Raw genomic sequence first — 16,355 nt, forward strand, 5'->3', positions numbered from 1 at the left:
CTAAATGTTTCATAATTGATTCCTTGAGGACCTGCTCCATGATTTTTCCAGGGACTGAGGTGAGGCTGACTGGCCTGTAGTTCCCCGGATCCCCCTTCTTCCCTTTTTTAAAGATGGGCACTACCTTAGCCTTTTTCCAGTCATCTGGGACCTCCCCCGATCGCCATGAGTTTTCAAAAATAATGGCTAATGGCTCTGCAATCTCACCCGCCAACTCCTTTAGCACCCTCGGATGCAGCGCATCTGGCCCTATGGACTTGTGCACGTCCAGTTTTTCTAAATAGTCCCGAACCACTTCTTTCTCCACAGAGGGTTGGTCACCTTCTCCCCATGCTGTACTGCCCAGTGCAGCAATCTGGGAGCTGACCTTGTGCGTGAAGACAGAGGCAAAAAAATCATTGAGTACATTAGCTTTTTCCACATCCTCGGTCACTAGGTTGCCTCCCTCATTCAGTAAGGGGCCCACACTTTCCTTGATTTTCTTCTTGTTGCTAACATACCTGAAGAAACCCTTCTTGTTACTCTTAACATCTCTTGCTAACTGCAACTCCAAGTGCGATTTGGCCTTCCTGATTTCACTCCTGCACGCCTGAGCAATATTTTTATACTCCTCCCTGGTCATTTGTCCAATCTTCCACTTCTTGTAAGCTTCTTTTTTGCGTTTAAGATCAGCAAGGATTTCACTGTTTAGCCAAGCTGGTCGCCTGCCATATTTACTATTCTTTCTACACATCGGGATGGTTTGTTCCTGCAACCTCAATAAGGATTCTTTAAAATACAGCCAGCTCTCCTGGACCCCTTTGCCCTTCATGTTGTTCTCCCAGGGGATCCTGCCCATCTGTTCCCTGAGGGAGTCAGTCTGCTTTTCTGAAGTCCAGGGTCCGTATTCTGCTGCTCTCCTTTCTTCCTTGTGTCAGGATCCTGAACTCGACCATCTCATGGTCACTGCCTCCCAGGTTCCCATCCACTTTTGCTTCCCCTACTAGTTCTTCCCTGTTTGTGAGTAGCAGGTCAAGAAAAGCTTTGCCCCTAGTTGGTTCCTCCAGCACTTGCACCAGGAAATTGTCCCCTACACTATCCAAAAATTTCCTGGATTGCCTGTGCACTGCTGTATTGCTCTCCCAGCAGATATCAGGGTGATTAAAGTCTCCCATGAGAACCAGGGCCTGCGATCTAGCAACTTCTGCTAGTTGCCAGAAGAAAGCCTCGTCCACCTCATTCCCCTGGTCTGGTAAAGAATAACTATGGGGTTGTCTCCCTTTTGATAGTCCTATAAACCTTTGAATGTATTCTTTGAAAAGTAAGCCCAAAGTTTCTCTCTCCTGTTAGGGTGTAGATGCCATGCTGTTTTATTTCAGGCTTGTTAGCTTGTATGTTAATGTACTAGCATTGTATCTGCCTGACCACCAGGCTGATCAGACAAGTAAACACCCATTCTTTTGTCTAGGGTAAACCGGGCTTGTGCATTGCTTGCCAAACACATTTGAAGAACATAATTCTAGCACATATTTATAACTTTTTGTACATAAGTCTAGTGAGTATGTCTGGCCTGACATTAGTTGCTGACACAGAATAATGAATCACCAGGGTATCTGTGTGTCTCGAGAGAAATGTAAGAGGAACTAAATAATAAGAATAGTTTTTAATGTGACAGGTTCTTGTTTTGCTTGTGCCATTTCCTTTAATATATAGACATGGTTCTTTTTTGCGTTTTTTAATTTGGGAATCGTAATATCGGTTTTTGAGGGCTGAGAAAATAATAGCTTAAGCTGTCTCTTGTGATCGCGCTGCTAGTTCCTTTTTTACTGACAGATTGAAGTTGAAACTAATTCTAATTTAGAGAGAGAGAGAACCCTTGATGTCCTTTACTATTAAATCCATTAAAGTTTTTATAAGTAATAGGGTTTCAGGTTCTTAAAACCTATTATTATATTGGGCAGCATTGATAACTAACCTGAACCGCATAACACAAACCATAGAATTTAATCCAGTGACGCCTATAGCAAGCCCATTATACACCTGAGCCAGAAAATCTTTTACAAAGTCACAAAATTTTCAGTCTGTCTTAACTGGCAGACAAGCCAACTGGCTGCAGTACTACTATCTAGGACAGTGGTTCCCAAACGTTAACAGCTCGTGAATCCCTTTCACTAAAATATCAAATCTCGTGAACCCCCTCCTAAAAATGAATATTTCCATGGATTTTCTCCCTTACGTGAGCATAAATTATAGAAGCCGTGATCTTGGAAATAACTTGGTTTTTTTATGACATGCTTATTACACACTAGTTATTATTACAGTATTATTTATCATTACATTATAAACCTTATTACATTATGAAAACAGAAACACTCTTCCAAGATTTCATTTTTGTAGCTCATATCACTTTGATTAAGCCTCCTACATGTTTCATCAAGGAGTACCAGACGTGAAACAGCATGAAGGTATTTAAGAAGCCAACTCAAATAAAAAGTTCCTCCAACAAGCATTCGGGTCTTGAGCAGTCCAGGCAAACAACGCACAACTACAACAAAGCTTAAAGTTATTGTGCCAGGAAGACATGGTTACGGGGCTTGGGCTGCCGGCCCCCACGGATGGCTCCGTCCGCCATTACAGAATTTTTTTCTGAGAACCCCCTGATATATTTCACGAACCCCAGTTTGGGAACCACTAATCTAGGATGAAGTCAAAGGGATTCTTTCTAGCAGCAGCCTAGGTATGGTGGGACTGGGCTGTATATGAACCAAGAAATGTCATCACTTTTGAATACTGATTAATTTTCTAGAGGCTAGGAGAACTTCCTGGAGCTAAGTTGTGACACTCCTACCCCACTTAAGCATTACCCTTGCAGTTGGGTAATGTTCTGAGTTGCTTGCTTACTCAAACCACATGGCAGAAAATGCCCTCCTGTACTGTTATCTAATCATCACCTTTTTCAAGGGCTTTGCTTTTATTTTTTGCCTAGCTAGACAACTGCCATTGCTTTGTCAGTCTATCAAATGAAACTCAGGGGTGTGCAGTATGCCTCTTCTATCATTGTCCATCATAGTCTCTGGTGGGTGGGGGAGGTTCTAACCCCCCAGTGTGTCATTCAAATGGATGAGTGCAGGCAATGTCACCTGTCTGTCCTTTTCCCCCCTTTCTCCCCAGGTTTTCACACAGCCGGAACCACCTGACTTCAGCCCGCTGACCAGTACAGTCGTTGCTGCTCTTTAGGGGGGAGGGAGGATTTTCCCAACTTCATAAGAACTACATCTCTAATCCAGACCACCATCATCTGCTGTTGGATGTAACATTGTGACTCCAGGACATTTCAGAGCCTTCATCTATACATGTTTCCATGACAACCAAGGGTGGGGTTCACAATGCAAGTACAATTTAGACCTTTTGCAGAGCCCAAGGAGGGGCGGTCTAATTGTTTTTACACTGTTCTCAATGGAGTTTTAAATTGTTCTCCCTGTGGACGTATCCATTTTTATTTGATTCTGAGCTTGTTAAAAGGTAAAATCCCAGCTGGTGGAGCAAGAAGGAAGTTCTCCTGTACTCAGATGTTTCAAAAGGGAAGTATGATGGGTTCAGCCTTCTCCTCTTCCCCAAGGAAGTGTAGGTGAGTGGTAATGCACAAGGAGTACAGATGGCTCCAGGCTTTCCATACACTACAGCATTCTAGTGGAGTCAGAGTGGCACTCTGGCCCCACAAGGATTTTTTCAACTCCTTCATACACTAGTGGAACAAAGGCTTTAACTAGTAGCAGTGAAAGTAAGTTTGCTGCTGTCCTCCCTACTTTTCATTCAAGAGTAGCTGTGTTGTTTTGTCACTTTCACAGGATGGGTTTGCTGACTGTTCTGCCAGCAGGTTTGGGGATATCACTCTTTGAACAGGCCTTAGCTTTACTACACTAGAGCAAAGTTTGTCTCACTTCCATAGAGCAGCAGCGCCAAGGGAGCTGCATTTGGTCTAAAACTCTCTCAAGTGGGGTTAGGAGTTGCTTATGCTTCCTGCTGCTTCTGACCAGCAGACATACCAGATGCGTTGGCTTGTGGCAGACTGAACGCCATGACTCTCCTAAGGTGAGACAGACTAAACACTAAGATTAAAGTGCATTAGAAAAGGGACCTTTGTCACTCAGATGTTTAAAAGGTGAGTCTGAAATTCTTTAAAATGATTCTCAATTGAAGAAAATTCAGCTTTTACTTTACCTATTAAATGGCTGATATCATTGCTCCTTGGTGGCTATATCCCAAATGCTGTGCTTGGGATACCAAAGTCAATTTCTCCCCTACTTTACTCTCATGAACCATTTCTTAAAACTGTCCCCTAAACAACTTGAAGCCAACACAGTCTCAGCCAGAAGTACAGTCCACATAATGAGCTGCATCTCTCATTATCAACGTATTAGCTGCCCTTCAGTAAAGCAGACACTTTCAAGGTATTCCTGTGGAGCAACTTCACCTAGTTTTGCTTTCTTGACAATGCTAGTTTAGTCAGGAATTTCAGTTCTCCATTTTATGTCATAATTTGTATACAAGATACTCTAAGGATCTGGAAGAAAACCAGGATTGTAAAGAGACAGGGTTGAAATTTTGAAAGCTGGGTGCCTAAAGCCAAGCAGCTAAATCTCATATTCACATAAGTGATGTGACTTCAGGTAGCTCCTACAGTGCCTCTAAAAGTTAGACCACTTAATTAACAGTTAAATGTGGATTGTGCTTCCTACCTTCAGCTGTGCAGGTTTCAGAATGTTGGGCCTGGAGTCTCTCTACAAAGAGAGCACATGAGCCCCATCACTTAGTCTTATGCTAAAGTGAACTGTAAACAGTCTTTACTGCTCCTCTATGACGTATAAATACAGGCTCACTGTGTTAACACTGCTTGTCTTGTAGAAAATAGCTGCTATTGTCATCTCTTGCTAGAGCTCAGTTGTGGAGCAGAGTTTATTTTATGTACAGAGGTAGCCATGGAGCCTGTATTTATGCACAATGACAAGTAAAGGGAACACTCAGCTAGGCAAAAGGGAAAGTCTCCTGCTGCTTTTAACTTTATTCTGTTCATGATGGTAGCATATTGTGTTAATAAGGTACCTTGTATTATCCTTCACATGCACTTCAGTGTCATGAGTAAAGATGATTTTTAAGGAAACAATCCCCATAAATTTCCTCCAATATTCTAAGCAACAGTGGTGTGAGTTTTTAAAAGAGTATTGAAAGTAGTGGTTGTTATAGCTTTCAATTACACAGAATGCAAAGACTCCAGAGCTTCAACAAACATCACAGACCTTTTATAAACCAAGTGGACTTCTGCGTGTACTCTCCCTGTTCTCAGCACTGCTGAGCCAGAGGGGAGTTGAAAATTACAGGCCAAGCTCTCTCCTGATACCCTTTCAGGGAAGGAAATACTTGCTCTATTCCCTTGAAGTTGCTTCAGTGATCTTTAAATTGCAGGAATATTGGCCCACAGCTGCAACATAAGATGACTTCAGCAGTAAAAAATGATGCTCTAGGACACTATTGAGGGTGACTGTGTGGCAGAGAAAGCTGTCTGAGCCTGTCTACCCTGTTTCTAAAGCAGCTTTCAGCTTAAGATCTTCCTCGTTCCTGCTCTAAAGATGCACCTCTTATAGTCAAACCCAGGAACAGCAATTCTGCATAAAAATGTAGATGGTAGAACATTTACTCTGTTCTCCTGTAGCATTCCCCCAAGAGAATTTGCTGCACAAATAGACCAGCTACCCAAGCAGCTGTAGGGGAGGGAGGGGTAGCATAAAACAGCCAGAGAACCAGAAGGAAAGGAGACAAAACAACTGTTAGAGCATCAAGGGGGCTACTCATCTGCCAGCCTATGCAGTTTGGTGGTGGTGGTGGGCTGTCCCCCAACAGGAAATTGGGAATCCTATAGTTGAGTGATTTGGGGGAAAGATGCAGTCCTGGGATGAGAGATCAGGCCTCTGATGTAAAGTGAAAGTTCTGGTGGATCTGGGGCACCTCAAGTATCCTTGCTTGTAGAGAAACAATACAATGAAAGCTTTTTGACATAGTTCTTTATACAGCCAAACACCAGTACTAAGAACAAACTTGCTGTACTGCTCCAAAGAAACACTGAGCTGCCTGGAAGCATTCATTACGGTTTCTGCTGACTGATGTCTGAGTTGCAGTTTTTAGGCTTAAGCCCCATATTGAAAACTACTCTAGGATAGCTTTGCCTACACTGTTTTACTTAAGGGAGAAATGATTGAGAGAGAACTGTTTGCTCAAAGTCACACACTCATGGTCATAGTTTTTGGCAAGTCAAAAATATCTATACTGGAAGAGTAAGATGGTGCTGGACCATGCAAACAATTATAGCTGGTTGGGATCAGGCTCCACCCTGCTACTGTGGTAGTGGATTAAGAGCTAAGTATTTTCTACTCGAGTCACAGTTTACTGAATTCTAAGCAAGAGGACAGTGATTGATATAGTCAATTGGGTCAGTCCAACAACCAGTTTAAAAAGAACAGATGCAAATGGAAATAAAATAGGATAGCATGTTTAGTCCAATAACATCAACACCTTTGAATACTGTTACATTGTCCAGCATACTGGCTACAGCAGAGGCTCGGTATGGGTGGTGACGGAGATACAGCTAGGAAGGTAGTTTTTGAGAAAGAGTGACTACTCTATTTCAAAGCTAGGCTTACAGACAGCTAAACTAGCAGGGTGGAAAGTGCATTCTCTTTCTGACACTTCCTCTGCCTTTGGATCCAGTTTGAAACGTTAACAGATGTTCACAGCTAAATGATGGGGTGTTTTCTCCTCACAGCTGCATGCGGCACAATGAGAGTAGTTGACCCCTTGGAGCTGAAGGTGGGGTGGCATTGCACAGAAAACAAACACATGCCTACAAGGTGGGCCAAAAGGGAGGGACCTTGTAATCCAGCATGTGCTGAAAATACTTAAGCAGACATGCTGCTGCACTGGTCTGACCAACATGAAACAAACAGAAGACACATGAAATTATCTAGACTGCTAGGAGGTGAAGATCATTTAAATCAGCTAAGGAAATTAACATCCTGCAAAATGAGGCTACAGAAGCAGGTATTCTTACTTTTATTTATTTATTTATATTTTCTTTCAAAGGGCAGCTAAAGAAATAGTTTCATTCTAATACACAAGCAAATACAATAGGGACTAACAAATCAGGACTGAGTTGTTCATGGTTTTCTGAACTGAAACAGTTAAACTATACAGAGTTGAAGACCGTTTGTTTATAGTGGAACAAGAGGACATCTGTGTTAAGCAATCACTCAATCCAGTAAATGTTAGTAACATGTTTAAGAGTCTATAGGATTACAGATCATGCTAATATCAGCTTGGATGTTTACCAATAGGTGAGAGCCAACAGCATCCTGATAGATAAGTACTTACTCCTTGAAGAAATCTTCCAGTGTACTCCTGTCTCACTCATTCTTACAGAGGGACTGCCCCTGCTCTGTGTAGAAGTATATAGAACACATTCTTTTCTTCACTCTCTTTCCAACTCTTCTGTGGGGCTGTCACTTTTCTTTCATTAGCTTGTATGCCTATTGCCTTCCTTTGCATAGCCTCCTTCTTATCAAGCAATTTGGGATAAAGTTTCACCTATGAAAGTTACAAAGGGCTGTACCCGTCCTCCCTGTGTTTTGCTCTCATTAATGCAATTTCTGTTTTGCATCCACATGCCTGGCCTTTATAATTGCATACACACCATTTATGATCTGTGCTTCCTCCAAGGAACAAATTCTGCTATCATTTTTTCTCTATTCACTTTAATGGCTTCTGCTTTTTTCCTCCAGTGATGGGAGAACATTTAATCCACTTTCTGATCGCTTCATGCCAGGGTAGTGCTCCATGAGATCAGCAAGCCTCCAGTTCTAGGGAAGGCTGTGCGTCTCCAGCAGCTGAGACCAGAGCCATTGCAGACCTGCCCTGCAGGCAGGGCAGAAGTCAGCAAATATCAACTCTCAAAACCCTCTTGCCATAGATAACAAGGATGGTCCAATGATTAGGCAGCTACCCTGGAAATCAGGAGGCAGATTCAACTCACTGCCCTGCCAGAGACTCCCTGTGCGGCCTTGGCCAAGTCACTTAACCTCTCTGGCTCAGTTCCCTGTCTGTAAAATGGGAACAAGAGCACTGCCCTGCCAAACAGGAGTGCTGTGAGGGTAAATACATTAGACTCTGAGGCACTGAGATACTGTGGTAATGGGGACCATATAAGTAGCCAAGATAGATAAAGAAATCCTTTAGGATGTCATTTTTCTATGTAGAAAATTCATCAGAATTCCCCATTAGGTATTTAATTAATAACTTTTCCAGAGCTGCTGAAAGCTGCTACCTACTGTTGAATTTAAGCACTGTGCCCCACAATATGGGAAATTTAAAAGCAAACGTGTCAAGTCTCCCTGAAAGGAGAACTCTACATGAAAAGCCAGGAGGTTACACAAACTAATAGCCCTCATGTTGCTCTCATCTAGTTGGCTGGCCTGGCCTGCTATGGTTACTTTGATCTCCATTAAAAGCAGGCTTCCCACCTCCCTACCTGAATCCCACCAGCAATGACTTTTTTCCTTTTATAATGGACTGGAACCGTAACTTTTACACAACAGGCTCTTGGCCTAGAAACACACATCTTATAACCCCTGTACTCACCAAAATACTGGTGTAACCGTTGCCACCCACATCCCAGTCCCTGAGAGACCACATTTTTTGTAACTGACAATCATGATAGGGGTAGAAAGTGGCTGATTCCAAATATGTTTTTTTAAAGGACTGTCAAGTGATTAAAAAATTAATCGCGATTAATCGCTCTGTTAAATACATTTTCAAATATATTGATTTAAATTACAACACAGAATACAAAATGTACAGTGCTCGGTTTATATTTATTTTCATTACAAATATTTGCATTGTTAAAAACAAAAGAAATAGTATTTTTCAATTCTCCGAATACAAGTACACCTCTACCCTGATATAACGCTGTCCTCGGGAGCCAAAAAAAAAATCTTACTGCGTTATAGGTGAAACCACGTTATATCGCACTTGCTTTGATCCACCGGAGTGCGCAGCCCTGCCCCCCCAGAGCACTGCTTTACCCGTTATATCCAAATTCGTGTTATATTGGGTCGCGTTATATTGGGGTAGAGGTGCTGTAGTGCAATCTCTTTATCAGGAAAGTTGAACTTACAAATGTAGAATTATATACAAAAAATAACTGCACTCAAAAACTAAACAATGTAAAACTTTAGAGCCTACAAGTCCACTCAGTTCTACTTCTTGTTCAGCAAATCGCTCAGACCAACAAGTTTGTTTACATTTGCAAGAGATAATGTTGCCCACTTCTTGTTTACAATGTCACCTGAAAGTGAGAACAGGTGTTTGCATGGCACTGTTGTAGCTGGCGTCACAAGATATTTACATGACAGATGCGGTAAAGATTCATATATCCCTTCATGCTTCGCCCACCATTCCCGAGGACATGCATCTATGCTGATGACAGGTTCTGCTCGATACTGATCTAAAGCAGTGCAGACTGATGCACATTCATTTTCATCATCTGAGTCAGATGCCACCAGCAGAAGGCTGATTTTCTTTTTTTTGGTGTTTCGGGTTCTGTAGTTTCCACATCAGACTGTTGCTCTTTTAAGACTTCTGAAAACATGCTCCACACCTCGTCCCTCTCAGATTTTGGAAGGCACTTGGGTAGAGTGCTGTAGCTACTTTTAGAAATCTCACATTGGTACCTTTTTGCATTTTGTCAAATCTGCAGTGAAGGTGTTCTTAAAACGAACAACATATGCTGGTCATTATCTGAGATTGCCACAACATGAAATATATGGCAGAATGCAGGTAAAAGAGTAGGAGACATACAATTCTCCCCCAAAGAGTGCAGTCACAAATTAATGCATTATTTTTTTAACGAGCGTCATCAGCATGGAAACACATCCTCTGGAATAGTGGCCAAAGCATGAAGCGGCATATGAATGTTTAGCATACCTGGCATGTAAATACCTAGCAATGCCGGCTAAAAAAAGTACCATGCAAACACCCTGTTCTCATTTTCAGATGACATTGTAAATAAGAAGTGGGCAGCATTATCTCCCATAAATGTAAACAAACGTGTTTATCTTCATGATTGGCTGAAGAAGAAGAAGAAGTAGTAGGACTGAGTGGATTTGTTCGCTCAAAATTTTACACAGTTTTGTTTGAGTGCAGTAATGTAACAAAAAAAATCTACATTTGTAAATTGCACTTTCATGATAGAGATTGCACTACAGTACTTGTATGAGGTGAATTGAAAAATACCACTTTTGTTTAATTTTTACAGTGCAAATATTTGTAATAAAAATAACAATATAAAGTGAGCATTATACACTTTGTATTCTGTGTTGTAAATTGAAATAAAATATTTGAAAATGTAGAAAAACATCTAAAATATTTAATAAATTTCATTTGGTATTCTATTGTCTAACAGTGTGATTAAAACTGCGATGAATCACAATTTTTTTAATCACGATTAATTTTTTTGAGTTAATTGCATGAGTTAACTGATTAATCCACAGCCCTAGTTTTTTTTCCCCCAAGAGCTTTTTCAAACAGTATTGCTTTTTGATCAGGTGAAATCAATAATGCAATACTTGTCAATGCATATAACTTACTCTTCAGGACTTTCCTCTTCTAATATACAAGGTAGATGGTAGCGCACTGGGTTGCTTAAGGCTAGAAAACTTTGAAGAGACTAAATCAGAGATGGGCAACTTTCAGGTACTAGAGGGCTAAAGAATCCTCTAACACACTTTGGTGGGCCAGGCAGTGCGATGCGGGGGTGGGAGGCACCAGGGTGAGTTAGAGAGAAAGTCCATCCTGCACTCACTCTGCAGCAGCAGCAGCTCCTGTCTGCTGAGGGCTGCACCCGACACCCTGCTCTGGTCTGTGGGCTCTCACCACAGCGTCATGTGACAAATGCATCTGTGCACACGCAGGGCCTTTGCCCCAGGATGTGCCACCCGCCCTCTTCCTGGCTCTGGCGCTGCCGGATCACCTACCCCAAGCTGGGCTGTGGTGAGCCAAATAAAATGATCCAGTGGGTCTGGTGTGGCCTCTGGGCCACCAGTTGCTCATCCTTGTACTAAATCAATGAGACACTACAAGGCCCAGTCAACATGTATGGAATATATGAACTCACTGAGTCTTGTTGCTTGCAGAGTGGTAAACTCTGGCTCTTGAGAAAATGAGTCAGTGCCAGGCATTGTACAGAGATGTTGTGCAAGCTCTTTCTACACAGCTCTGCCAATGTAACATAATCCTCCCTGCTATTCCAGGTCCCTGTCTCTCTGAAGCAGATGATCAGTAATACCAGATGACGTGAGAAAATGTTCACTTGGGGCAAGGCTGAGAAAGGCATCTAACTTACCAGTAGCGGGTTTTTCAGACATACTGCCTCTGCACTGTAGGAAGTTGCAAGCCACACTCATAAGCCATGGAATCATTTAAAGAAGTAAAAGAAATAGCAGATAACTAGAGCTACACAACAATGTTTTAAACCATCGCTGTAAAAGGCCCTTTGTTCTTAACAGTCTTTAATTCCTCTCTGTCTCAAAGTCTAAGCAAAAGGCTATGGAGGAGAGTCAGTGTGGACATACTCAGAAAATTTCAATTACTGATAGGTAACCCTCTTTTCTCCTTCATGAAAATTGCCTCTGCAGATCCCCATTGCAAGAGATTAACAAGCAGTTGAAATCCCAAAGACGGCAGCTGGGGATTTCTCATTCAAAAGGGAAGCTCCACTCTAAACTGGTTTCACTCATTCCTTTCAAACAGACCCTGGATGTTCATAGTGTGCATTACTGTTCTTGGGAAGAAGAGGCAAGCAGAGCATCATCCAGGAAAACAGATGAAGACAGTAGAAGCTCAACCACCTGTTACGGAGTCCAAAGCCTCTTCCCTCAAGCTGCAGAGCTAAGGAAAAAGAGGGTTTAATCAGCTCTGAAGAGGAGAAAAATCACACGTGTAATTCTTTGAAGATGCCATCACACAGGCTTACTCTGGGATCCACAGAGATCGCTGCAAAGCTCAAGAATAAGGTATTTCGCCTAGAACTGGTGACTGTCCCACCACTGACTCTAAAGGACCGAACTACCCAGCTTGCATGCAGACGTCACATACCTTCCCAAGAGCAGGAAAGCTTTAGAGTGAACACGGGCATACTGACAGAGCTTTACATTGAGCAGCTGTTTACTTCCACCACCATGACATTTACCCTCAGCTAGGGTACAGCAGAAATGGCTAAAACACACATTTATACATCTACAACCGTTTATTTTAAGACACTAATAAATTAAAAAAGTACATTTAACTTACAATGGATAACGGTCATTATGATGCACTGGTCCAGTCTCTGCTTCTTTATGGATGAAGGTGCCAAGTGAAAGGTCATGAAATCTTCTACCTAGAATCCTCCCATCTGGGATCCTAGTCCTTTCCCATCCAGCACACTAAGACTTTGACCCAACAAACCCAGGAGTCTCTCTCTCTCTGGGGAAACAGTTGCACATGCAAGCCTCTGCATCTCCCATGTTCCATAGGTCTCTCTGCTTTCCTCTTGTTTCTGTCATCCTCGCAACACACAGCACTTTCTTATCTCTCTCTAACACCTTATTGTTTCTTCCCTGACACAAATACTTTTCCACCTGAAATATAAATCAGCCCCTCTAAGCTATGTTACCTATAAGCAGCATTTATTACTTTCAGCTTATTACAACTTTACCAGTCCTCAGATCAGGGGCATCCATAATTTGCCCAATCAAGTGCTGCATTGCACAGCATCCAAAGGAAACAGCAAATCTGCAGGAAGTGGGGCAGACAAACTATTTTTATCTTGAATATGGTGGCACAACCCCACAGAAAGCAGGTGCCAGGATATAATGCTCCACCTTGATGCAAATGATCGTCACACCATGTTAAAGCTGAAGATGGATGCCACCTCCAGAGAGATAAGGGCTGGGATTTTCAAACACTCCTAAGTAGCATAGGAACACAAGTATCAGTGACTTTCAATGGGGCTTATACGCCTATGTCACTTAGGCACCTTTGAAAATACCACTCAAGAGCAGCAACATATTGCATTGGAGGACGTTGTGGTTAGTTCTTTGGCCATCCCTGCCTTAAATAATGTCTCACTAGTGGAGGGTGATTAAAGGGTTTGTAAGAGGAGCCCTCCACTCCATGAGGGATGCAGAGGACTCTGGAGGTATAATAAATATATCTGGTAGGCCCCTCTCAGCATGCAGCAGAGCAGGCTCTGAGCTCTAATAAACCATGTGTGTTCTTTCATACAGGTTTCCTGCTCCAAGCTGTAAATGTGATACCTCTAAAACTAAAAGCTTCATGTTCTCCCGATTTCTCCCCCTCCCCCCCCAAAAAACTGAAGTAGTTGCCATGGCAATTTCCTGAAGAGCTCCATGATTTTACAGCAGCTGTATTTTCTGTTTGAAATTAAAGTGAATTCAGGCCTTCTGGCTGGATACATCTGCAGATCCCCAGTTAGTCCACGAAGTTTGTGGCCAGCAGGTTGAAGCTATGGCAGCCGACAGTCCAGAGGTTTAGCCACACTGAGTGTCAGAAGGGAACTCCCGGGAGCCAGAAAGCCTGATATCCGCAGTTACGGACCAAGAAACACAACTGACACACCCAATCACAATGAACATGGCCATCTGTCTCCATCAGGACATGCCACTGTATACCATACAGAACCCATAACAGGAATGCAATGCATGCACACAGCAAACCATGGGATTCCCACAGAATGGGAATTTTGCAGCCATTGTTAAGGTTCATTACCTCTCCAGTTAGCTTTGACTGTAGCAGACTTTATATCTTCTAGTCCAGTCTAACCTGATGTGACCCCAGTTCATCACTCCCCTTGTCCATTTAACTTCCACACCAGGTGGAAACAAGCATCTCATGTTACTGCTTTATCAACCCCCCCACTCCTTGTTCCATCCCACCGCACTACAGATGTCTACAGCAGAGACCCAGCTCTGCCCCCTTCAGTTTGTGTGAATATCCTTTTCATCCATGGGAATCAACAGGCTCGATCTCCCTGGAGAATTTGTGGCTCTCTTAATCACTTCCATCCACCTGGCAAGAGAGGAACAACAGAACATTTACAACATTCAAGGCCACGTCCTTTGCTTACAAAACATTTCTGGGTCAAATGTATTGAATTGGCTGCTGATCTATGGAGAATTTCTACAGTACAAGAACAGCTTTCACTCCTCTATCACGCTTTCATCCAAGGATCTTCAAATGCTTTGGGTATGTCTTCACTTTGAGTTGGGTGGTGGTGGTGGGAGAGTGATTCCCAGGTTGAGGAGACCTGAGCTAGCATGCTGAATAGAGGGCATAGCCATGGTAGCATGAGTAGAGGAGGCACTACCCAACCCAAGTACATGCCCATCAGTTGCTAGATATGTACTCAGGTCAGCTAGCTCTTCAAATTGCTCCCCCTGCCATGGCAACATTCTATTTTCAGTAAGCTACCTCAATCAGAGCTAGTGCGGGATGTCTCCTCAAGCTGGGAATCACCCCCCCAAGTCAAAGTACAAACACATACCCTGTAAAAACACTAAGGCTTGCAAACCCATGTGAAGTAGGCAGTCTGAACACCATTTTACTGCAGAGGGAAAAACGGGGTACAAAGAGAGGTGAAAGGATCTGATCAGCATCACACAGTGTGTGTAATGTCCTTACATTAATGAACAAACTGAGGGTAACATGTTAAAATGGCTCAGAATCTGAACACTATTTGGAAAGTTAAAGTCCAACAAAGGATGCTAACTAGCCTATTGCAACCTAGAACAATATATAAAAAAGAGGAAGGGTCATGTAGTTGTGGGCTTGAAGCAGGTATTGGCTTGTCAACTGCATTGCATTAGAGGGAGTGTAATTCTCTTCAGGAGCCAGCGGTTTCCAGGAGTGAGGAAGTTTTATGTTTTCTTCCTTCAATATGGCAATTATCCTGATTATCAGACTCCTTCCCCAATAGTTATATGGGAGGACAACCTGCAAACAGTCAAGTGATTTCTCATCACTAACACCATGGAAGTTTATTTTGAACCACTCCCTATTTCAATCAAACAGCCAACTTTATATTCAAGGTATGGAGAGCAGCTGGCACCAAATAACTTGCAGACATATTTGGCCCTTTGGATAATCATTCACAGGCTCACATAAGAAGTCCCTAGATCAGTGGTTCTCAAACTTTCATACTAGTGACCCCTTTCACACAGTAAGCCTTTGAGTGTGACCCCCTTTATAAATTAAAAACACTTTTTTTATATTGAATAGTATTATAAATGCTGGAGGTGAAGCAGGGTTTGGGAGTGGAGGCTGACAGCTTGTGACCCCCACATGTAATAACCTGAGAACCCCTGCCCTAGATCTAGTTTAATTGCCTTTCTCCAGTTGAGACATTTCAAGCCCCTCAAGTCCATTCTAAGTGTCTTAGGACTGTGAAAAGGATTAATATCTTCCATGAACAAGTTACTAAATGAAACCAGATCTTTTGTTAGACCCAAGGTCAGAGAAACCTGGGATGATACCTCTGGAGAGAACCAACATTGGAATGGAGGCCATAAGGCAATACCTAAAATATCCACTAGAGATTGTATTAGAAAAATGCAGTATGAAAATTATACAGAAATTGTCTCTCTCGCCTGTTCCCTGGAGTAAACTGTACTGGGCTTGGGCCCTGCCTGAAGAGAAGACTGAACCCACTGGGGGTGATGCTGCCCAAGGGCAGTCTTGTTTTGGGAAGTTAGCACCATGCACCTGGTTTTGTATTCAGGCTCACTGGATTCTCCTGTATTTTTATTAGGAAAGCTCTCTTCATTTAAGAGGTCATCCTTGGCCACTGAGAACTATTTGAGACTGTACCTCTTTAAAGTATGGAAAGAACTCTTATAAAATGGGTAAAAAATGTCCCACTCTCGCTATCATTCTGGAAATCAATACTTCTAGGAATCCTGTTACTGGGAAAAACGTGGCAATTATGAGAAAAACTCTAAATCAATTATATGTGGCTTGGAGATTTTTCTTAAACTTACTTTCTGAAAAAGTCAAAAAGATAGGGACTCAGGGTTAGAACTATTCCATAACACTGTGACCCATACAATGAGAGACTTGCTGACAAGAGTTTGATGCTCTCAAGTGGGGATGGGGAGACTTCTCTTTCCTTACAGGAGGTAGAAGGAATATAGGGAGAACACAAAATAATAATATATGTAGATATACCTATCTCAGAGCTGGAAGGGACCCTGAAAGGTCATCGAGACCAGCCCCCT

At 42.5% G+C, this 16,355-nt stretch overlaps 2 protein-coding genes across 20 annotated transcripts in view; one reads left to right on the forward strand and one right to left on the reverse strand.

The window, feature by feature from the left end:
* Positions 1 to 5,171, forward strand: part of STK25 (serine/threonine kinase 25) — a 33,853-nt gene extending 28,682 nt beyond the window's left edge. For all 9 annotated transcript variants that reach the window (XM_008175362.4, XM_065557161.1, XM_065557159.1 and 6 more), the window contains one exon: positions 3,151 to 5,171. In XM_008175362.4, coding sequence (XP_008173584.1) covers positions 3,151 to 3,190 — 40 coding nt within the window. In that variant the 3' untranslated portion in view covers positions 3,191 to 5,171. The remainder of the gene's footprint in view (positions 1 to 3,150) is intronic.
* FARP2 (FERM, ARH/RhoGEF and pleckstrin domain protein 2) overlaps positions 1 to 16,355 on the reverse strand; it is a 270,101-nt gene that overhangs the window by 48,300 nt on the left and 205,446 nt on the right. For 8 of the 11 annotated variants that reach the window (XM_024111831.3, XM_065557150.1, XM_065557149.1 and 5 more), the window contains one exon: positions 3,800 to 14,151. The exons of 1 other annotated variant lie outside the window; for it this stretch is intronic. In XM_024111831.3, coding sequence (XP_023967599.1) covers positions 14,061 to 14,151 — 91 coding nt within the window. In that variant the 3' untranslated portion in view covers positions 3,800 to 14,060. Of the gene's footprint in view, positions 1 to 3,799; positions 14,152 to 16,355 lie in introns of those variants that run through there. 2 more of the 11 variants (XR_010590399.1, XM_065557148.1) reach the window with 2 other exon arrangements.

The sequence above is a fragment of the Chrysemys picta genome, chromosome 9 (assembly GCF_011386835.1).
Source record: "Chrysemys picta bellii isolate R12L10 chromosome 9, ASM1138683v2, whole genome shotgun sequence".
NCBI classification, from domain to species: Eukaryota; Metazoa; Chordata; order Testudines; family Emydidae; genus Chrysemys; species Chrysemys picta.